Source organism: Aquarana catesbeiana, linkage group LG02, assembly GCF_042186555.1.
Source record: "Aquarana catesbeiana isolate 2022-GZ linkage group LG02, ASM4218655v1, whole genome shotgun sequence".
NCBI classification, from domain to species: Eukaryota; Metazoa; Chordata; class Amphibia; order Anura; family Ranidae; genus Aquarana; species Aquarana catesbeiana.
This window is the reverse complement of record NC_133325.1, coordinates 652668298-652692694: the sequence shown is the minus strand read 5'-3', so window position 1 is coordinate 652692694 and position 24397 is coordinate 652668298. Positions and strand designations below refer to the sequence as shown.

The 24397-nt window shown below is 42.2% G+C and overlaps 1 protein-coding gene across 9 annotated transcripts in view; it reads left to right on the top strand.

Moving 5' to 3' along the window:
- The window catches only part of TSPOAP1 (TSPO associated protein 1), a 381255-nt gene extending 359829 nt beyond the window's left edge, over nucleotides 1-21426 (top strand). For 7 of the 9 annotated variants that reach the window (XM_073616534.1, XM_073616531.1, XM_073616535.1 and 4 more), the window contains 3 exons: nucleotides 14041-14112; nucleotides 16856-16969; nucleotides 20250-21426. In XM_073616534.1, the coding sequence (XP_073472635.1) occupies nucleotides 14041-14112; nucleotides 16856-16969; nucleotides 20250-20450 (387 nt within the window). In that variant the 3' untranslated portion in view covers nucleotides 20451-21426. Of the gene's footprint in view, nucleotides 1-14040; nucleotides 14113-16855; nucleotides 16970-19179; nucleotides 19233-20249 lie in introns of all 9 variants that reach the window. The other 2 variants (XM_073616532.1, XM_073616533.1) reach the window with 2 other exon arrangements.
- Nucleotides 21427-24397: the final 2971 nt, after the last annotated feature.

Sequence of the window (24397 nt, the reverse complement as noted above, 5' to 3'; positions counted from 1 at the left end):
CCAAAGCCATCCGGAGCCTATACTCCCTAAAACCTTCCCCCAGCTATACCTCACGATTGCCGGGTGCTAGCTACATCACTTTTGGGGCAAATTGCTCTGTCCACCCGGCGGATTAGCTGAATTTCAGGCCGCCGCCGGCCCTGCATTAGACGCCGGCCACCATCTTGCGGCCTACAAAACAGCCGGAATCCCCGGACTCACGTACCGCGATCGGCCCATATTCAGGACTGATGCCTCCGGAGCTGACCGCACTGACCAGGCGCACAGGATCCCAAAGCAGCAACCGCGGATATAGGCCTCAGACACCCGCGGTCTACACGACTACCGGACCTTGGGGCCGCAATCGGAGGCACAGGAGACTCCCAGCACACCATCCTGTACGGTGGACACCCCTCCACTGCCCCAGAGACTAAGGTACAGGCCCTTCTTTTTAATTTTTTTACTTTATTGTTTGGGAACATTCAGCCCCGGCCGCCATCTTGCGGCCTAACAGTGAAGCCGGGCCTACACTGTAAAGTGACGAGTCGCACCTGGACTGTGCTCTCCTCCCAGTGCATTTGAGCACACAGCACTTAGAATCACCATCCGCACTGGCAGGGGGACATTACTGCTTTCTTGGGCCTAACCTTTCCCCCCCAGACCCTCCTTATTTTTGTGGAGGAGGGGGCTTCAATAGAGGGCAATCGACCATGGATGGCTGAGGCCGCACACCCCTGAGACCCGTGCCATCCCGACAGCCGCAGGCTATCCCCGCAATACGGCACACCTGCATTTTACATGGGGCAGCTAGCTCACACTCCTCGGAACCTGCTGACCCTCAACAAGGCACCATACAAAGGTATCTACTTAGAACAGCGCCGACTAATCCCCGAACACCTAAAGACAAGATGGCGCCTGGCCGCAACCCAGGGAAGACCAAGCCACCCACCACCAGTCCCGCAACAGCTTGCATGACTCTAGACGCAAATGAGAAACTCCAAGAATCCAGAGGAGAGACATCAGCCTCCTCTACAAAGGCAGTCACATCGCAAGACACAGACACCGGGGAACTACAGACAACCCCCCACCCCCTGACAGGAGTGCCTATTAGAACGGAAACTACAGCCCTATTGTCTGCTTTCAGAACTGATTTCGAATCATGGGCAAGTAAGATGGAGGATTCCCTACAAGTAGAGCTGAGCGCGCTGAGACAAAAAGTTACAGCTAATGAGGTAGCGGTATCGGTCTTAAATACTGCTCAGGATGACCATGAGGCACGTATAACAGCCCTTGAATCTGCATCCACGACACATCTCCATCGCCTGCGCCACCAACAGCTTCGCATAGAAGACAGCGAAAATCGCAGTCGCAGAAACAATATTAGACTGCAAGGTCTACCTGAGGCAACATCAGGAGCAGAACTGAAACCCACTGTCATATCCATCCTCAATAAAGTGCTGGGAAGAGAGGCAACATCACCAATCGAATTGGACTGTGTTCACAGGGTGGGAGGGCCGGGGAGAGCTTGAGAAGGTCGCCCCCGTGATGTCCTCTGTAGGGTCCACTATTATACCTTGAAAGAGGAGATCATGCATAAAGCATGGAACGTGGGCCCAGTGGACTTCTTTTGAGCCTCTATCCAATTATACCCAGACTTGTCTTGCAATACGCTATACATGCGTCGAGTGGTACGCCCTCTACTAGATCTTATACGACAAGCCGGTGCCTCCTATACATGGGGCCACCCCTTCAGCATCAAGGTGACACAGGGAGATAGCAGGTTCACGCTCTCCGACCCAGATCAGCTGCCTGACTAATTCCTCTTTCTTGAGCAAGAGCCGGTAGACGTCTTGAACTGGCTAGACCCTTCAGTCGACGGATCAAGACAGTTGGGCCTTGGCCCACTCCCACAGCGTCGCAGACGACCTAGGTCTAGGTCAGTCTCTTCTGGCCCAGGGATGAGACAACCTACCTCTCCAGAAGATTAATTCAGAAGTTACATGAGCTCCCTGGAACACTTGGTAAATGATGAAGTGACAGCGAGGATCGGACCTTTTAGCTCTTTCCCTGCTCTTTGCCAATTTACTATATGGCTGGGGTTCGGGTGAGAACATAGCCTAAGGTCACCTAAGGACTCTCACTATGAAGGGAGTCAGGTAATGCTACAACACAACAAAGGTTTTATATAAAATGTTTTGATATATGTCAGATTGTTCCCTCTCAGCCCCTCCCTCTGTGGCGTGTGGGGGTGGGGGGGCCTCTCCGGAGGGAGGTTTGGCCATCGGCCTCAATCAGCCCCCATTTCGGGAGAATGTGAGGTTGAAAAGCGCCAAGCATGATGCGATTGGATGCCTCCTCGGTTGGGTCCCCCGCTCCCCCCGTGCCCCTATGCACGTACTACAGTTGTGACTAACTGATTTATTTACAAGAGGGAACCAATGTAATTGCAATTTATTTGTTATATGATCCCAGGTTAACTACTTATACCCGTTGTTGATATTTAGTTGATTGTTCTCACCTGTTCTCGTTCAGCTGCCTTATGCTTCACATATGTTTTACATGATTAATGTGCCACATATACTATATACATGCCTGATTCGCTGTCGGGATCACAGCTCAGGTTCACCCATTTCGACCTTCCCCCCACAGTAGGACAGGCACTGTTTGTGCCTAAAGCGTGATATAGCACGCAGTGTTTTGCGCCAGCAAACACATTAGTTTTCTAGACACATTTTTTTTAGGTGTCCTTTCATTTACACGTTATTTTTTCTATTATCCTCATACTCTTCTTTCTCCTTTCTTTCCTCTCCTTTTCCTTTCTCTTCTTTTTCTCCCACTTTCATATTCCACCTCTTCTCCTCACCCTACCCCGAACTGTTCTACGTACTTATCTTATATATCTTATTGTTCTCCCCCCTACACGGCCTCTAGCACCCCGACATGGCTCACACGGTAACCTCACGCCCCCAATTGAAATTTTGTTCATACAACGTCAACGGGATGAACATTGCTTCGAAACGTGGGCAAATACTATATCAGATGCACAAGAGACGAGTCCACGTGCTTTTGTTGCAAGAGACCCACTTCCATTCTGAATCCACCCCTTCCTGCTCCAGTAGATATTTTAATAGATTGATCCACAGTACCAATCCAACACAAAAATCTAAGGGAGTATCTATTGCGTTTCATAAAACACTCCCTATTGAATTGCTTGATCATATGGCAGACCCCCAGGGCAGGTACGTTTTTGTGAAAATCTCTCTATGGGGGACCAAATTTACAATAGCCAATTTATACTTACCTAACACGCACCAAGTCCCATCAGCCTTACAGTATTTTAAGATCTTATCGGGTTTCGCAGAGGGTAAGCTCATACTCGGGGGGGGGGGGGACTTTAATACTCCCCTGGACCCACTTTTAGATTCATCGACATCCCGTTCTTCTATATCTTTCCCTAAAATACGGGCCCTAAAACGTGCCATCTACAATATGCATCTTGTAAACACGTGGCGGATATTGTACCCAGAATCACGAAACTACGCACATTTTTCCAACGTGCACCGATCGTACAGCCGTTTAGACTATTTTTTGGTCAATCACGGCTGTTTAGATTGGCCCCTAAATTGTGAAATAGACCCTATGGTTTGGTCCGACCATTCCCCTGTATTCCTGACACTCGCAGTCCCCTCTACTCCAATAAAAGAATGGACATGGCGGTTGAATGATTCACTTCTGGCTGAGCCAGGGTTCGATACTCGGATAGCGGAGACTATTTCAAACTTTTTTACAGACCACGCCTCTGATGACACCGCACCACCCATTAAATGGGAGGCATTAAAGGCGGTCTTACGGTGTAGTTTTATCCAAATGGGTGCCCGCATGAAGAAAGAACGCTCGGCTGCGATAGCCACGGCTGTAAACAAACTCAGGACACTAGAGACTACCCACAAACGCTCCCCGACTGTGGAGGGGCTTGCGGAGGTTTCTTCCGCTCGCTCCCAACTTAGGGAATTATATGAGGCTTCAGCCCGTACATTTGCGAACAAATTAGCCTTTCACCAATACAAATTCCGGGATAAATGTGGTAGATCACTAGCTCGCACCCTACATACCAAACAACCTAACACCTTTATACCTCACATACGGGACAGTTCTGGGAAAACTGTCTCGTCACCCTCTGAGATGGGACAGGCTTTCCGGGACTTTTACCAATCCCTCTATAACATACCTGTAACAAGCCCCACTGAACCCCCCTATACTAGAGCGGACATGCAAGCCTCATATATCGCACAAAACGCATTACCTACTCTGGATGACGAAACGATAGAGGACCTGGAAGCTCCGATATCGGAAGATGAGGTTGCCCGCGCTATTGCATCTACCCCATCTGGTAAAAGTCCGGGCCCTGATGGCTTCACCCCGAAATTTTATAAACAATTTGCTCCCCTTCTCACTCCCTTCTTAACAAAAGTATTTAACTCAATCTCTGAGCGATCGGTATTCCCAACGCAAACTCTAGAGGCACATATCACTCTCATCCCAAAACCAGACAAAGACCTGACTATATGTGCTAATTACCGACCCATTTCGCTGATAGGGGTTGATCTGAAAGTGTATGCGAAGGTGCTGGCTAATAGACTACAACCTTTACTACCCCGATTAATACACCTAGATCAAGTGGGCTTCGTGAGTGGATGAGAGGCACGAGATAACACCCTGAAAACACTTCTCATTGCAGATTATGCTCGAGCCCACAATGTCCCATTGTGCCTTCTCACGGTGGATGCGGAAAAGGCCTTCGACTGTGTCGATTGGCAATTTTTGCATCTATCACTACAACAGCTGGGTCTGGGCCAAAACATGCTTTCAAGAATAATGTCCCTCTATACTTCCCCCTCCGCCAGGATTAGGCTAAATGGATCTCTAGCTCCAAAATTTACTATTCGCAATGGAACCCGACAGGGGTGCCCATTGTCCCCCATTCTCTATGTTCTTGTTATGGAACACCTAGCCATCGCCCTTAGAAACAACCCGGATGTTCACGGTGTTAATATAGGCCCCATACATACTAAACTTGCCTTATTTGCAGATGACTTGCTCATATTTGTGACCCAACCGCAAGTCTCATTACCCTCCATTATGCAGGAGTTCCAGAGATATGGTGATGTTAGTAACTTCAAAGTTAATCATAGTAAGTCAGAAATACTCAACATTTCACTCCCAGAAGCAACTCTTCAACAACTCGCATCTTCCTTCCCTTTTAAGACAAACTCCACATCTATTCGTTATTTAGGAATTCATGTCCCAACAGACGCTTCCCAATTATTCACCAGCAACTTCACCCCTCTACTTCTTAGAACACAAGCGGATCTGACCACATACGCATCTAAACAGCTCTCTTGGTTGAGTAGAGTGAATGTTTTAAAGATGGATGTCCTCCCTTGAATCCTTTACCTTTTCCAAACTTTACCTATTCACATCCCCACCCCGTTTTTCAAAAAGCTTCACCAGATTTTTTCTAAATTTATATGGCAAGGAAACCGCCCTAGGATAAAATATGACACAATGACTCTTCCGAAGGCTCGTGGGGGGGGGGGGGGGGGGTCCCAGATGCCTCTTTCTACCACAAGGCAGCGGTACTCACACGTATTGTGGATTGGTTTCACCACCCCTCCTCCAAGCTCTGGGTTCAGTTGGAAAAACATCTCAATGAGGCTGATCTTTGCACCCTGCCGTGGATACCTACGGCTCGGCGTAGAGATGGTACCCTCTCTACTGCCCTTACCCGTCAGACTCTTCAGATATGGGACCGACTGCTATTAACGAGTAAATTATCCAAACCCCGGGGCCCGATGACTCCTCTTTTTGGGACTCCGGCTTTCCCCCCGGCGGAGGTTGAAGAGAGATTTGGACCCTGGAATAGGGATAGTCATAGACGTTTGGCACAGGTACTACGCGCTGACCCATCTTTGAGACCAAACATACCTCCCCAGACGAGTGTGGGGCCTCCAACCATGTGGTTACAAAGGAGTCAATTAATATCATACATACGTACTTTCTCCCCCATCTCAGAAATCCTAGATGACCCGACAGACTTTGATGAGTTGCTCTTACAGCCAGATCCCCCAACACATGTAGTATCACTGTTATACTCCCTTCTGTTAAAAGTATCTACCCCTGACCTTCCAATATACACGCAGAAATGGGAAACAGATCTACAGCACTCCATCTCCCCAGCTGACTGGCAAAAAAGCTTTATTTTAACACATAGGATCTCCTTGGCAACTAAGAATCAAGAAAAGGGGTTTAAGCTACTAACGAGATGGTACAGATGCCCGGTGACTATCCAACGATTTAATCCCTCTATCTCAGGTACTTGTTGGAGATGCCTGTCCTCTAGCAGGACAATGCTCCACATATGGTGGGCCTGCTCTCCAATTCAGAAATACTGGCAGAAGGTTTTTGATCTATACAACAGGCTGATGGCGACCTCAATTAAGCCCACACCAGAGATAGCCCTACTATTTATGCTCCCGGGCCCACTCAAGCTGATTAAAAAAGACATATTGCGCCACTTTTTGGCCGCAGTTAGGACAGTGATCCCCAGACATTGGAGAACAGTAGATGTGCCTTCCTTGGGGGATTGGGCTGTCGAGGTGGATCGGATAAGAGATCTGGAGCGTCTGCTGGCGCAGGAAGCAGGGAAAGAGGAACAGTTCTCCATTACTTGGACCTCATGGTCGATGTTTCTATACTCTGATGACTTCCTCATATGGATCAGGGATGCCCCATCTTTGCCCACCGATTAGCCATGTTGGGGTGCTTCCCACTTTTGTTGTCATCCCCTATCTTTCCATATGCTCTCTCTCATACTTTTTTCTCTGTTTTTTTTCTTTATGTACTGAACCAGTCACTCAAATATATATTTAAAAAAAATTATACTTCCAGAATTGCCCAACAACTTGAATATCTATAATAAACGATTGAATGATCTCTACAGCGTTCCAGCTAGAAAAGGTGGAATTTCCTGTTTACGTAAACACGCAAAACTATAAAGGTGGTTATAGGTTGATTCCCCCACACATGTTATTTTACTAGTACATTACAAGCCTATATATCTAATGCGATAATACAGTATGTTACTGGAAGCTGTATACCAAGATATATAACTCCATGCATATATAATAAAAGATACCTTTATTGTTTTGTATATAATGTATACAATATTATACTTTACAGTACCTTATTTTTCTGTTATATCTTTATATTGAAATAAACTAAGATTGAAAAGAAAACAAAAAACCCAGCCCAAGTGCTACTGCCACAGGAGTGAGTGCTACCACCGGTCTGCAGGCTGCTGTCCAAACTATACAACCTTTTTAGGTCTGCGTCTATTTTGCGATCCATAGAATCTTATTGAATCTTAGCCTTACCACTAAGACTGAGAAGTATTTACGTTGGTCTAGGCATCGATTCTATACTATGGGAGACAAACCTACTACACTATTGGCTAGGAAACTTACCCCTCAACCATAGAATCCGGCCTTTCCAAGATTACAGATGCAAGATGGGAAAACTGACTCAAAACTCCAACTGATAATTGTGGAATTTTAAAATTTTGAACCCTTCAAAAGCACCTGGCCCAGACGGCTTTACTAGCCATTATTATAGAAAGTATGCAGAGATGTTGACACCTCATCCATGCTTTTTTTTTCAACGCACTGAGAAGGGGTTCTCCCTTAGCCGCACATGAAAATGCTGCCTTCTTACATGTCATTCACAAACCAGGGAAGGACCATGAGGTCTGTGCCAACTACCGCCTGATCTCACTCATTAACGTGGATCTTAAACTGATGACCAAAATCTTAGCGACTAGAATGAATACTTTCCTATCCAATTTTATATCCATCCAGACCAGGTAGGGTTTGTTCCCAATCGACAGGCTCCTGACCAAACCCGAAGGGTGATAGATGTAATGGCAGCGTTACATTCAAATTGGGACAATTATGGCAAACGTAATGGCATGCTACTGTCCTTATACCTTTGCAAGGCTTTCAACTCTGTATCATGGGATTACATGTATTGAAAATATATGGATTTGGGCCGAATCTTTTAACTACATTACAGACATTGTGTAGCACACCTACTGCTAGACTCCTGATAAAAGGGTATAGATCGCATACCATAAATATACACAGAGGGACACAACAAGGCTGCCCTTTATCTCCCATCTTATTTATAATGGCCCTGGAACCCTTGGCAATCAAACTAAGAAGTCACCCAGATATAAAAGGCATATACCTCGGAGATCGGGAGCACAAATGTGCCTTTTTCGCCGACGACATTTTGATGCTTCTATCATTCCCAGTAACGTCAATACCTAACTTATACTAAACCTTGTGTTTTACAGCTATCTCAGGTCTTACAATCAAGCAGTAGCTTTAAACCTCACATTGGTGGCAGACACGGTAAAACTAATCCAAAACTCATTCAAGTGGCAAAGAGAGGCACTCCCGTATTTGGGAATTTCTTTAACTCCCTCCCTACATACCTTGTATCAGGCCAACTATCCTCCTTTTATATAGGAAACTGACAGTGGACCTTCTGCACTGGGCCAGCAATCCTCCGTGGTTCGGTAGACTGTACTCAATAAAGATGAATCTCCTTCCGAGGCTGCTGTACTTGTTTAGAACACTTCCGATTGCAATCCGCATGCCCGATCCTAAAGTATTACAGAACAAGATTATGAAATTTATCTGGGGGGACAAAAGACCCAGGGTGAATAGGCGCACCCTTTATACACCTAAATTGAGAGGTGGCCTGGAAGCTCCAGATCTGGCCAAATATTTTGAAGCAGCGCAATTAGCTCAACTAATCCGTTTCCATTCCCTGCAAGCTCAACCATCTTGGATGAAAATTGAATTGTCTTCCCATCCCACCAAACCGATTCGTCATATGATGTGGCTACATATAAGAGATTATAATTATAATGTGCCCCATATTATCTTTTTCACTAAGCCTATGGGACAGATTGATGAAGCCTTATGCATTCAGATATTCTCATGCTCCCCTGGCTCCATTGACTGGTAATCCTGATTTCACCCCGGGGTCTTAATCCTCAAGAGTTTGCATGGTGGACTAACAAAGGCTTGATACATATTGCTGACATGTGCGACCATAAAGGTATCTTATCAAAACACACCCTACTAGATAAACACCAATTACCTAACACAGAAGTGTACCATTACTTCCAGATAAGGCATTATCTGAAGACTCTACAGCGTACAAATGATTTAACAACTTCCACCCCAATGGAATATCTGTGCGGGTCCTTTGATAAGCATACCGGTTATATCTCGAAAATATACAGTATCTTGTCCTCTAAGTTGGAAAAATAGTTTTTATATGTACAAGTGGGAACAGTATATTGAGGCAACATTGGAAATCGATAAATGGGTCAAAATGGCAAAATTCGCCTCAAAAGCATACATTAACACCTCACTAATCCAGGTGAATTACAAAATTTTGCTGCGATGGTACATGGTACCAGTGAGAGTGGCGACATATGTCCCAGGCACTTTCCCTTTGTTTCATGGAATATGGCATAGAAGGCACAGTATACCATATATGGTGGACATGCCTATAATCAGGCGATTTTGGATTTGCATCTATAATTTCATCTTTTCACTAACCCAGGTGAATCTAATCAAATCACCACAGCAGGGGCTACTAGGAAGCCCAGTGGAGGGAGTACCAGGACACATGAACAAACGTATCATTTATCCATCCAGGATAGTGGTAGCTAGATCTTGGAAAGGCACTTTCTTGCTGGACTTGGGATGTGTGTCTGGTCTCTTCAATCTCTCCCTGACTAAGGGACTCCATTTGCCTCAGTATATTCCTCTGGCCATACCGCTGCCATGGAGTGCAGGGAGGACTTCTTTCTCCTAGGGACACCAATACTCAGCTTTCATACATAGACCATCTCGATGCTCCATTTCTGCCCTAAGACAGCCATCCCACCAGCTCAATTTTTGGTGCTACTTTAATTGCAAGCCTTTTATGTGATTTAACGAAGCATTGTCAAACCACTTCACCATCTAACCTTATATGAACTCCTTACTTTCTACATCCCTGAAGAAGGACTAGACATATATACCGAAAAACGTTGGGTGTGAGGAGGTTTCCTTATGTACATTATTTATGGTTATACAAACGTATTGTTTAGATGAATCAATGTTTTGTTACAAGTTTTTAAAAAATTATGTTTTTCTATAAATAAAATTTATTATAACTTTTTGTATACTTTGCTACATTTTTCACATACAATATAAATTAAGTGCCTTAAAAGTCCATTTAGGGAAATCCTCTTTTCTTTCTGTCTTGAATATTGGATGTGGCACTCTTTTTTTCGTCCCTTTCTTTTCTCGCTAGATCTTGGAAGGGCACCCATGATCCCCTTTGACTTGGTGAAAACTAGGTTGCCGTGGATCATGATTAATGAATGCCTTTCAGCGATATTACTCGATAAACAGCCTGTCTTTTGATAGGGTCTGGGAACCATGGATAAAATACCTGTCTCCCTTCTTCTCTCCCCTTTCTTCCTTCCTCTTGCAGGTTTTTATTTTCTTCCCCTGCATCCTGTTTGAGTGACCAGTAAGCTGGCTTAGGTCACATATTATGGATTCCTCCTCTTCATCTTCATGAAGCCTAAAGGAATGAAAGGGATCCAAGAAAGCGCTAATCCTTCCCTTTTCTTTTTTGTTTTTTTTGTCTGTTATTTTTACTTGTTACAGGTTTCTCATGTAGTTCATTAAGTTGAAGTATAAAGAGATAAAAGATATGAGCACCCTTGTTAGGGTATACCATTTTGCTCACACCTCTAGTACCTTAAAACATTTTGTATATGAAAATGCTTATCTTATGTAAACAATATTTTGCCTTGACAATTTTCAATAAAAATTATTGGAAAAGAAGAAAACATTTCCACTGCATTTCAGCCCTGCCACAAAAGGAGCAGCTGACATCATGTCAGTGGCTCTCTCATTAACACAGGTGTCAGTTTTGATGAGCATAAGGCTGTAAATCGCTTAATGCCGATTGGGTTAGAATAAAAGACTGGAAGCTTAAAAGGAGGAAGGTGCTTGAAATGATTGTTGTTCCCCTATTAACCATGGTTACCTGCAAGGAAACACATGCAATCATCGTTGCTTTGCATAAAAAGGGCTTCAAAGGTAGGGATATTGCTGCTACTAATATTGAACCTAAATCAACCATTGATCGGATCATCAAGAACTTCAAGGAGAGAGGTTCAAGGCTTCAGGGCGCCCAAGAAAGTCCAGCAAGTGCCAGGACTATCTTTTACAGTTGATTCATTTACAGGATCGGTGCACCACCAGTGCAGAGCTTGCTCAGGAATGGCAGCAGGCAGGCGTGAGTGCATCTGCACGCACAGTGAGGCGAAGACTTTTGGAGGATGGCCTGGTGTCAAGAAGGGCGGGCAGCAAAGAAGCCACTTCACTCCAGGAAAAACATCAGGGACAGACTGATATTCTGTAAAAGGCATAGGGATTGGACTGCTGAGGACTGGGGAAAAGTGATTTTCTCTGACAAATTCTCTTTCCAATTGTATGGGGCATTCAGGAAAAAACCTTGTCCAGAGAAGAAAAGGTGAGCGCTACCATCAGTCCTGTCATGCCAACAATAAAGCATCCTGAGACCATGCATGTGTGGGGTTGCTTCTCAGCCAAGGGAGTTTGCCTAAGAATACAGCCATGAATAAAGAATTGTACAAAAACCTCCTCTGAGAGCACCTTCTCCCAACCATCCAAGAACAGTTTGGTGATAAACAGTGCCTTTTCCAGCATGATGGAGAACCTTGCAAAAAGGTAAAAGTGATAGCTAAGTGGCTTGGGGAACAAAACGTCAAAATTTTGGGTCCATGGCCAGGAAACTCCTTAGACCTTAATACCATTGAGAACTTGTGGTCAATCCTCAAGAGGCGGGTTCTGTGCTGGGACCAATCCTATTTAATTTGTTGATAAATGACCTGGAAGATGGGGTAAACAGTTCCATTTTTGTATTTGCGGACGAAGCTAAGCAGGGCAATAACTTCTTTGCAGGATGTCGAAACCTAGCAAGAAGATCTGAACAAATTAATGGGGTAGGAAACTACATGCCAAATGAGGTTTAATGTAGAAAAATGTAAAATAATGCATTTGGGTGGCGAAAATGTGAATGCAATCTATACACTAGGGGGAGAACCTCTGGGGGAATCTAGGATGGAAAAGGACCTGGGGGTCCTAGAAGATGATAGACTCAGCAATGGCACGCAATGCCAAGCTGCTGCTAACAAAGCAAGCAGAATATTGGCATTCATTAAAAAAGGGATTAACTCCAGGGATAAAGCGATAATTCTCCCACTCTACAAGACACTGGTCCGGCCGCACCTGGAGTATGCTGTCCAGTTCTGGGCACCAGTCCTCGGGAAGGATGTACTGGAAATGGAGCGAGTACAAAGAAGGGCAACAAAGCTAATAAAGTGTCTGGAGGACATTAGTGAAGAAAGGTTGCGAGCACTGAATTTATTCTCTCTCTGGAGATGAGACGCTTGAGAGGGGATTAAATTTTAATTTACAAATACCATACCGGTGACCCCACAATAGGGATAAAACTTTTCTGCGGAAGGGAGTTTAACAAGACACGTGGCCACTCATTAAAATAAGACGAAAATAGGTTTAACCTTAAACTACGTAGAGGGTTCTTTACTGTAAGAGTGGCAAGGATGTTAAATTCCCTTCCACCGGCTGTGGTCTCGGGGGGGGGGCGCAACGATAGTTTCAAAAACTAGATTAGATTAGATAAGCACCTGTACGACCGCAACATACAGGGATTTGATGGACCTGTGTCTTTTTTTCAACCTCACCTACTATATAACATAAAAAAAGCCCCACAAATTCTGACAAACTCCAAGCATTGGTTATGCAAGAATGGGCTGCCGTCAGGATGTGGCCCAGAATTTTGACCGCATGCCAGGGCGAATTGCAGAGGTCTTGAAAAAGAAGTGTCAACACTGCAAATATTGACTCTTTGCATAAACTTAATGTAATTGTCAATAAAAGCCTTTGATACATATGAAATGCTTGTAATTATACTCCAGTATACCATAGTAACATCAGACAAAAAGATCTAAAAACTGAAGAAGCAGACTTTGTGAAAATTAATATTTGTGTCATTCTCAAAACTTTTGGCCACGGCTGTATAGGCAAAAGTGTGTGTGTGTGTGTGTTGTTTTGTTTTTTTTGTTCAAATGATTTTTATTGAAGAAAAATTTTTAGTACAAATACACATAAATGCAGTCGTACAGAAAAAATATTGAAAACAATCCAGTACTAACTGTACAGAGAACATTTGAAAGTATGTTGTTTTGTTTTTTTTAAAGTACTAAAATTTAATTTCCTTACTGTCATAAAGGTTTCTATTTGTATATTTTTCATATAGCATTTATTGAGGAACTGCATTTATTAAAGTGGTTGTAAACCCTTACAATCCACTTTTTGCTACAGGTAAGCCTATAATAAGGCTTACCTGTAGCTACCCTGGATATTTCCTAAACCTGCAGGGTTTAGGAGATATCCCCTGTATCTGCATGTACCGACGTCATTGGCACATGCGCACTGAAGCAATGGCACCTACATGCCATTTGCTTCAGTGAATGTGCCGTTACTGGCGGCACCCGCGCACATGCGCGGGAGTGACGTCATCGCTGCTCCGGCCAATCACAGCGTCAGAGCCGCTATACCCGGAAGTAACTCCGGGGAGAAATGTCGCCGGCCGGTGCTGTGTACGGGCACCACAGCGGGGGCTTCGATCTCAGGTGAGTATTACATAATGAGCTAGTATGCTATGCATACTAGCTCATTATGCCTTTGTCTTGCAGGTCGTTTTTTTTTCATGTGGGTTTACAAACACTTTAAGGAAGCTTTACTCCTGCCCAGAATAGGTAAATTAATACTAAATATATTTTTCTTTTTTCTTTTTTCTTTTTTTTTGGTACAATAGGCAGAATTAAGCTTCACTGCTGGGGACATCATAACTGTGTTTGGACCAATGGATGAAGATGGATTTTTTTATGTGCGTACAGACTCCTGCATCATGTTTCGTGCTGTAACTTTTTTTTCTTGTATTTGGTGTCTAAAAAGTAACTGTATATGGACTGTTCACAATATTTTTTTCAGTTATGTCGGTAACATTCAGAAACACAATCATGCTTTAATACGTCAACATTTGATATTGTTATGACATACATTTAACATATATATATATATTCCTGCTGCATATTGGTGCAGTGCAGCGTTTTAGGCACATATATGAAATGTCATTTTTAGCAATAGAAAGTAAAAAAAGTTGTACCAGTTCCCCCTATGGCTCTTGAAGCAGGGAAGCCTTCTGTACCAGCCTTGCCAGATCAACAAAAAGCATTGGGCCATTTTGTATTCTGACCATAGAGACATTAAATGCTTGCCAACATTTTATATGCCCCAGTGCTTTGTCCAATGTCCTGCATGCAGTTTTATATTATATATATTGTTCTTTCTACCTGGAAAATTGAGATTGTCCATAGCAACCAATAAGTGTCCCTTTACATCAAAAGTGGCTTTAGACCAGCTAAAGTTAAAGAAAAAGAAATTGTGCTAGGTGCATAAAAAATTTGTGAAAAAATGAAATGAATGAATGAAAAAGATTCCTGCTGCTATGCACTATAACCCCGATATAAGGGCACAAAAAACAAAATATAATATAGAGAGTGCAGCGCTGGACATGTGAAGTGAATAGTGAAATTTGATAAACCAATTATTAAATGGTGAAGAAAGGTTGTTCAAAGTCAATATATCAAAATAGTGACACATATATATATTATAAAGTGTTTCTTAGAACGTAAACATATGAACTAGAATGAGTGAGAAAAAATTCCTGTATATAAAAACCTATGCAGGCACATAAAATTCCAAAACAGTGTATTTGATGTAATGTAGATTTCCGGGATACATCTCCAATGTTCAATGTTGCCCACCACCGAATAGATGAATAAAAGGCTTACCAGAAAGCCTGCGACCGCCCTTATTCAGGGGGGTCAAAACAGGCTCAGCAGATATGGGGAAACCACCACAGGAATACTCCATTGGACACCGATGGACATATGCGTCAGGACTCCTTGCCAGATAGCCAACCAGCCGACAACCGCTGTAGATGTTCTCCCAAATCCTGTCCTCTCATGGGGCACACTTGAGATTTTCCACAGATCCAATGCAAGAAGATGTGGTTTATAATGCCCAAGAAAGACAAAGAAAAAAGTGCTCCGCTGGTGCAGATAACTTTGGTTTCTTTTATTGGCAAATAGCGGTATATACCATTAAAAAACAAAGAAAATGAAATAAAATAGAGCAAGATAAAAAAAAACAACACTACCGCCGTTTATTTTAAAATCGTGCATGCGCGGTGCGTGCAATGTTGTTGGGTCACAACATTGCACGCACCGCGCATGCGCGATTTTAAAATAAACGGCGGTAGTATCTTTTTTTTATCTTGCTCTATTTTATTTCATTTTCTTTGTTTTTTAATGGTATATACCGCTATTTGCCAATAAAAGAAACCAAAGTTATCTGCACCAGCGGAGCACTTTTTCTTTGTCTTTCTTGGGCATTATAAACCACATCTTGCATTGGATCTGTGGAAAATCTCAAGTGTGCCCCATGAGAGGACAGGATTTTCGAGAACATCTACAGCGGTTGTCGGCTGGTTGGCTATCTGGCAAGGAGTCCTGACGCATCGGTCCATCGGTGTCCCCTGGAGTATTCCTGTGGTGGTTTCCCCATATCTGCTGAGCCTGTTTTGACCCCCCTGAATAAGGGCGGTCGCAGGCTTTCTGGTAAGCCTTTTATTCATCTATTCGGTGGTGGGCAACATTGGAGATGTATCCCTGAAATCTACATTACATCAAATACACTGTTTTGGACTTTTAAGTGCCTGCATAAGTTTTTATATACAGGAATTTTTTCTCACTCATTCTAGTTCATATGTTTACGTTCTAAGAAACACTTTATAATATATATATATGTGTCACTATTTTGATATATTGACTTTAAACAACCTTTCTTCACCATTTAATAATTGGTTTATCAAATTTCACTATTCACTTCACATGTCCAGCGCTGCACTCTCTATATTATATTTAGACCAGCTAGAAAACAGCGATAGTAAATTAGAACACTTGCAGAATTGAGCGATAGTGAATCATGGGGAAATTTATTTTATTATTATGTTATTATTTTTTTTAATTATATTTATTTATTATATTATAATTTATGATTTTGTGTTTCAAACTTCATCATACCCGGGATATCTACTAGACACTTGGTGGAAAGATTTAAGTGTGTTATTGTTAAGAATTACAGGCCTACAATATAGAATGCCAAATTTCCATGCAAAATAATTGTACCACTTTCAGCACCTAAAATCCGAAATAATCATACCGCCAGGGAGGTTAAGGACTTTGATCATTGTGAATGGGTTGTGTGTCACATCACACATGCCTGTATGTTTCCAGGCAAACTTGCTGTTGAGAGCAGGGATCACAAATCATGGCATTCCCATATATGTGTGTTTAAAAAAAAAAAAAAAACAAGCGCAACATCCTGAATTGCACACACTTGTCTGCGTTGGATAGTGCACTTGCAATATTAATCTAACTAGATCCTAACAGGAAATGTTTTCTTTTTATGTTGTGGTTTTTTTATTTATTTTTATTTTTATTTTAGAATGCGTGCTATATATATATATATATACTTATTCTGACTTCTCCCTTTAATACAAACAGGGGGAGCTCAATGGGCAAAGAGGATTTGTTCCCTCGAATTACTTAGAAGTTTCCCAGACACAAACTGGTGTATTGACGTCACAAGAAACTATTCATGCAAGAGGGGAAAAGGAGGTGAGGAAACCTGAAATTACCTTAACTAGCTTTCCTCAAAAGGTGATTTCTGAAACCGTCTTAGGAGAACGGTTACTTTGATTATGCAATGCCATGAAAAGAGTATTGGCCAAGTGTTTGCATTGTGGTAAAGCCCCATATGTCACCCTAGTGCTGGAGATGAGCATTCTTAACAATTGGACCTAGGAGCCGTTTCATCCCTTGTAGACCCTTGTCTCTATATTATGTGACATAAAGCAAAAAGTCAGTTATGTTTATCTTTGCAAATTGTTGCACGAGTTTGACAGACTTGGTAATCTTTCTGGTTAAAAAAGATTTTGATTTTGTTTTCCCCATTTGTGAGATTAGACAGAGGCTACAACTTCAGTAAAGTTCAATAACTGTTTATGGCATTCATTTGCAGTGACCTGGGCTAGTTTGGTGTAAAAGCTACCAGACTGTTACAGTATAGAAGCTGATTCGTGATGTAGACACTTTGGAAAATGTGTTTTTGTGTATGTCATGTTGGCTCAATTGCTATTTGCTGAGACTTATTTAAGCTTTAGTAGTACCTTCACACATACACTTACAGCCACAATATAAAAAAAATTACTGTTGCCATGAAAACATTCTGTAACAAACTCTGTTTTCCCTGAAAGCTGTGCCCAAAAAAAAGGCAGACGTGTGCAAAAAGGACTTTTTACCAGTATTCCCTGTAGTTTCCCTACAGCTGCTCTTTACCTTAATACCATGCCTTGATCTGCATTGTGTCTATATGTGGGGGCAGCCGTCGTGTTAGAGGCAGGGTTTTGCTTCCCCATGTCAGAGCCTCCAGTAAGTGCAATGAACAGCATGGTAGAGAGAGCACCAAATCTTCTAAAACTAGCAGAGGCAGCAGTGCCTTAAAGGGGTTATAAACCCTCTTTCTTTTGTTTTGTTTTTTAAATAACAAACCTGTCATACTTACCTCCACTGTGCAGTTCGTTTTGCACAGAGTGGCCCCGATCCTCGACTTCTGGGGTCCCCCGGCGGCGCTGGTAGCTCCTCCCCACATCGAGTGTTCACATTGGAGAAGGCTCTCCTAAAGTGGACACTCGTGTTGAGAGGAAGAGCGTGTCTCCACCGAGGGAATGAACGGGCTCAGATGAGTAAAACGGGGGGGGCTAGGGGGCCGGTCAGTGTCAGAAGTTTTTTCACCTTAATGCATAGGATGCATTAAGGTGAAAAAACATGAGGGTTTACAACCCCTTTAAAGCATATTTGCACTTTTGCAGTAAATTTTGAGAAAATCCCAGTATATATTTGTGTTCTCATTCACGTAGCATGCCTAAAATAAGTTTTTGAAACAATATTTCTGACCTTTTAGGTGTTTATTTCGAAGTAGACTTCTGAGCAGACTGCAACCATTTCTGATCAATTTCAGAGAGAGTATCTCCAGAAAAGGCTTATGTTTAGTTTCTTCCCATTAACATACAATGCAGAAGGCCAGGTTCTAAATCTTTAACTGTATGCCATGTTCACATCTAGTTTACAACTGACAATGAGATTTGCTAGCACAGTACAGGCAGGGTTATTTATGGCAAATGCTGCTTCCCAGAACCCCTCATCACTAAAGAGTACTAAGGATTTTTAAATGGAGTTATCAGAAAAGAGCATCTAAAATGGTAACAGCATTTTTTTACAATATTTTTATGTTATGCTATGTGATTGAGAGTGTGTAACAAATATAGTAAGCGTTATCCCAATTCAGCTGCAAAAGTGGAAATACAGAGCTATATGTTTGATGGCACAGGAGTATCTGGCGACCCTCACATACCATGAAGAAGACTGCTCTTTTGCAGGCGGAATTTGGGAAATAAAAGTTGTATTTTGCAGTGTACTGTCTAAGCGCAACTAACATTTCTACATGTTCCCTAGAACATAGCAAATCTTAATTTTTTGAGTCCAGGTCTAATTTTTATACTATGTAATATAATGTTTAAAATATTGACCATATACCCAGAGAGGATGTATTAAACAGTCACATTTTTGTTATCTCAAATTATTTCTATTTTGTTTTATTTGCTCTTTTCCCAAGTAAGTCTCAAATATTCTCCTAAGAAGTATATTTAGTGACGAGTCCTATCAATAATGGTGCAGCAGTGGATCTCTGTGTAATTATGCAGCTTTTAGTATAATTTTTGTATCCTCTTTTTGTCTGTACCTGTGTGTTTCATTATTGGGATCGTCAGAGCTTGCGAAGAAGAACCATGTTATAGATTTAGACAGAGAAAGGGCCAGACATGTAAGTGAGACCTCTTTTCCCAGCACTGGAAGAACAACTGTAGATGTTTACACTCCTTTCCATTCCCTTGTTGTAGATTAAATAGTCACATTATGAAAACCCCGTTGTCGTCCTTAGTGTCACAATGATTGTTATAGTCCTTACACTAATAGCGATGCATTATGTATACAAAGTTGAATTTTTTGAATGTGTGAAAAGAAGAAAGACTTTTGAGAGATACCATTTTACCTAATAGACCTGATGGTAAACGTCCCATCCACAGGGTGTTTAAAAGACTCAGGCTGGGTTCACACTAGTGAGAATTGGATGCGGCAAAAATACGGCCCTGATTAGTCCCTGAAACGGAGAACAGGGTCGCACCAGACCCCTGCTGCGAGCAGCATCCATCAGCAGTGTGAACCCAGCCTCACAGTGACCTTTTGCTGTACCTGCTGCCCATGTCCACTAGGTCCATGTACGTGTTCTGGTTCAGCAAGAGCCAGTAGGTGGAGCATCCACTTACAGTTCCCCATGTAAAAATGGCATTTACGCAGAAGTCCTTTTCATTTCAAAAAGACCATTTGTACTTCCATGCCTGAAGTACCCCTCCCTAGTACGCTATGGATGTCAACTAATGTAATCAATAATTACTAGGCAGGCTGACATGCACTGATCTGTATTAAATGTGTAAGTGAACTGAAATTACCCCATTTTACAAATAAAATTTGCTGAACTGACAAAATAGAGACTAATGCCTGGCTTTTGTCCCTATACAGTGCTGATGTGAATGAATGTGTTTCTGATGGCTGAAAAAATAGTTTAATTTTTAGAAATTTTTAACTGAATTTGAAACATATCTTCACCTTGCTTTTGATTTGGTCCGACGAGTTTAAATGTGGAAACTTTGCAGGTGAACAATACAATTTTAAGGCAAAGCATTAGTAAAAGCTTCATTGTATTTGTGAAATGTTAGAGCACTTGTGAAATCTAATTGAAAACTTTTGCCTGTACGCTAATTGTTTTTTTGCTTTTCTGTAGTTTAGCTGTGATGTTACTGCTGATCATCCATATTCCCCTTCGAATGATTCATTATCCTCTGGCCAACCTAGTGTACCGAAGGAGGCCTCTGAAAGGTTGGACCAATGTCAAGAGATCTCCTCTACCAAGAAAAAGAAACGTTTCTTCTCTAAAGGGAGAAAGCTCTTTAAAAAGTTAGGTTCCTCTGGAAAGAACTTGTAAAAAATAAAAAGACCTGGTCTGTCCAAGCTGTTATACAGCAATAATACACTTAATGTAGAGGGCTATATGAGCTTTTGTCTGTTACCATCCATCCGCTGGCCCATCTGGGATTGGTCAGCTTTGCCACCTGTATATAGTATTTACTGTTAAATGGTCTGTGAGCAGTTTTTTGTTGTCTGTGACAGCAAGAGGCCATTATGAATGTACCTGACTGGTGTCTGAAAACAGAGTGAGGACAGGAAGTAGACCTTAAGCACTGATAAACGAAGAGCTACATTGGGGAACCAGAAGCCTGGATTTTTCTAGCTCTTCTCTGCTATGTTATCTGGTTCCCACAGTTTGTCAATTGGGCACTTAGGTGACCATGCCTTTTAGGACAACGTGGAATGTTTGCACTATGTTTTCTCTCTGACTTTGTATGCCATGTTGCGGGAAGTGCTCTGCAGGAAGCCACATTTCTGCAGCACCTGCTGAACCCCATACAGGAGAGAATAAACGCCAAAATAGCAACCTCGGCGAGACTTTGTGCTTCTCCCCTAAAGAAAATTGCTTTGTTATGTTGTGTGCATGTTGGAAAAAACTGAATGTTCATTTGCCTTATTTTATCTGGTTTGATATTTTAACTGTTTACAAATGTTCTTTCTGCTGTGAGCAGATATGGGAGTAATTATAAGCCAGGGTGATGTGTGTATATATAGTGACTCAAAGAGCGTCCTATTTCCATTGTCTCTGTCGCCAACATCCTCTCCCAGCATCAGAGCCATTATTCTGTGGAATTGTGACCAGCATTTTGTACCACACGGCCAGCGTTTTGATGCTTTCAGTGTCCATGTTATTTATTTTGCATGTTTGTGAAAAAAATTGTTTTCGGGTTAACACCCGTGATATGTTTAGAAGCATTAAGTGACACCTGTTGGTGTTGCAACATTCATTGTTTACAAATGCAAATACATTTTATTATAATAAAGTCTATTTTCACTACACTCAGTGTTTGCTGTCATATTAAAACATTTCATGAGTGCACCTCACTGTAAAATGTAAGACTATTTGGAAAAGCTAAGGTATTTTATTCACAATATATACCCCATAGTATCTTCGTATTTCCAAATATTCTTTTTTTTAAACCATGTCTTTTATTGAGTTTTCTGTTGGTGTACAAAATAATAAAGAAAATACAGTATGTAGCCCGTGCAGGGGCATGGCCAAAGGCCGCAAGTATACAACACAAAACCAAACATACAAAATCAGACAGCAGTTGTTGAGCTTAGAGTGTATGGCTCGAGCAGCAAATGAAGAACATATTATTAAAATAAGCAATACCCACTAGGACACCTAAAAGTGTTTCCCCAAGAAAACATCCATGTAAATCAATAATTTGCCTACATGGCAGTAGAAGGATTATCTAGCCAGCTAGACCAGACTTTCTGAAACTTTGGTGGACACCCTCTGTTGCTGTAAATAGCTTGATAATAAGGGCAGGTTAGAATTGACTAATTGCATCCAGAAACAAACCGTGGGGGGGGGGGGATTTCTTCCTGTACATGGTAATGGCCTTTCAGGCGTAAAACATCAAAAGACCACCCCCTCCAGTGGTGGCCAGTTCTTCAACTAAGCCTAACAGCAGTAACTGGGTGTAAGACGAATTGGTATCCCTGTTTTGTCAGTAATAACTTGAAGCACGCTTTTCCAATACAAGACTATAGCGGGGCAAGTCCAAAAGTTATGAAAAAAAATAGGTGCATACATCTCCAACAGGCTGGGCAGATAGTGGGACTCGTGGAGCCTGTTAAAGATGTGTAAAATAGGCCCCATGCATGATTTTAAATTGGATTTACTGAGTGAAAGAGAAATCCATATCTCAGCCAGTCCTCCTCATCCATCTCAGGGACATCGGACCCCAACTTCTGTTTCAATGCGGACAGTTCAGGCATGGCAGCCATAAGAAGATAGCGATAAAGTATTCCCAAATGATTTAGAGAAAATGTTTTTCCTTTAAACTTTTGAATGTGTCCAACGTTTCAGGGTTGAGACAAACCACTTACCAGTTAGAGGGTTAAGACAAACCAATTTTCACTGATAGGTGCTTACAATGATCAGCTTCTATTCATTTAAACATTTATTTCAAAAGAGAAAACAAAACTGTTGTAACTGCTTAAAAAGTGAATGCTGCTGTTTGGCTTTAAAGCGGTGTTAATCTCCCTTTAAAAAAATTGCTGACAAGTAGGGTTTTTATGTCATAAATGCTTCCCCCTGTAATGTACATTGAGCTGCACATGTAAAGCTTGGCATACATTTTCGGCACCTGATTTGTGCTGTGATGATTCCCGTACGTATAAGTGGAAATGACATCTTAACGGCCTTGCCATTTAGGCAGCCGAACAGACGAAACCCAAAGAAAGACCAGGCAAAGATGGAAGCGACCGAGCGCTGGAGGGCTTCCTTTGAAAGATAAGTGTCACAATGTGCCAATATGCAGTACATATTAGCATGATATGGCCTAAACCATCTGGGGGCCCGTTTTCATAGCAAACTTTAACACCACCTTCATTTATAACTCAAGTCTATCTAAATCTGCCAGTGCATCTAATGCTACCCTCTACCCAGACTGACAGTGCTGCTGTCCCAAGATGTGTCTATTGCTCCTTCTATTACAGCCACCACATTTAAGAATTTGTAAGCTGCAATATATTAAACTATTGTTTTTGGGTTTAATACTGCTTTATAGTGTAAGTTCACCTTTTATTAAATTCCCCGACCCCCCGCCCCCGTCAGTCCCAACTGCATTTACCTTCATGGATGTTTAGCTGTCACTGCTCACCTAACTGGTGCAGCGATCGGGGGTTGAAAGCCCCCTTTCACATCCTTCTTTCCTCAAAGCTTCAGATCAGAGAAATTCTGATTTGGTCACGTGCTGACCACTTTGATCGATCAGAATCGCTCTGACCCACCCCATCAGCTGTGTTTGCTATAATTAAAGTGGTAGTAAAAGTCCGCTTTGTGACTTTTACCTACAGGTAAGCCTATAAAAAGGCTTACCTGTAGGGAAAATGAATATCTCCTAAACGTGCACTGTTTAGGAGATATTCACCCTAGATGCAGCAGGTGACATCAACGGCGCATGCGCTCTGAAGGTCCGGCATACCTTGCCGGACCTTCAGAGCTTTGTGCCGGAACCGAGGGCAGCTGGAGCATGTGAACCCAGTAGAAAAACCAGTGGAAGATGTCAGCCTTCTCAGTGGTGAGAGCACGCCTTGGGAGGGCTTCCTTCTAAGGTAAGTTTTTTTTTTTTTATAAATGTGTATAAAATATGGTGCGCTGATATCCTACATATTGATGTGAAATAGTGCTATATGTTGTAGTGGCACCTCATAAGTTACAAACCACTGTGGTTTCCCTTGGGAATCCCTTGAGAATGTCACGTGACGCAACGCGTCAGGAGGAGGAGCCAGCGATGTCAGCCATGAGTGTGCAGGCACTCGGACAGGCTTTGAGGAGGAGAAAGCCTGACTGCTATAAACGCTGTGTTATCTAGTGAATACATGTGAGTGTATCAGCTTGAGACAGCTGAAAGAAAGTCTCTGCAGTATTATACTATTGTTTTTTCTTTTCACATGTTTGAGCCCTGGAAGATATGGCGATTATCAACAAAGAGTGATTAAATCAGCTGGCTATATTTCATCTGCAAGCCACCGTATGCGAGAGCCATTCCTTGAAAGATCTGGTATTTTTATTTGCTGCTACTGATTTTTGTTTCTTCACCTGGCCGCAGTTTTTTCTGACAGCAGTAATAACAATGGACAAAACTCTCTATAACGCATTTTATTGTTCATTAGCGCTGGTACCTAATTCATTGGTATTTCATTAGGAGGATTCATCCCTGTGTGCGATCGATCTATATATATTTTTGTTGTGTTTACTAATTTAATGGAAATTAATTTATTATTATT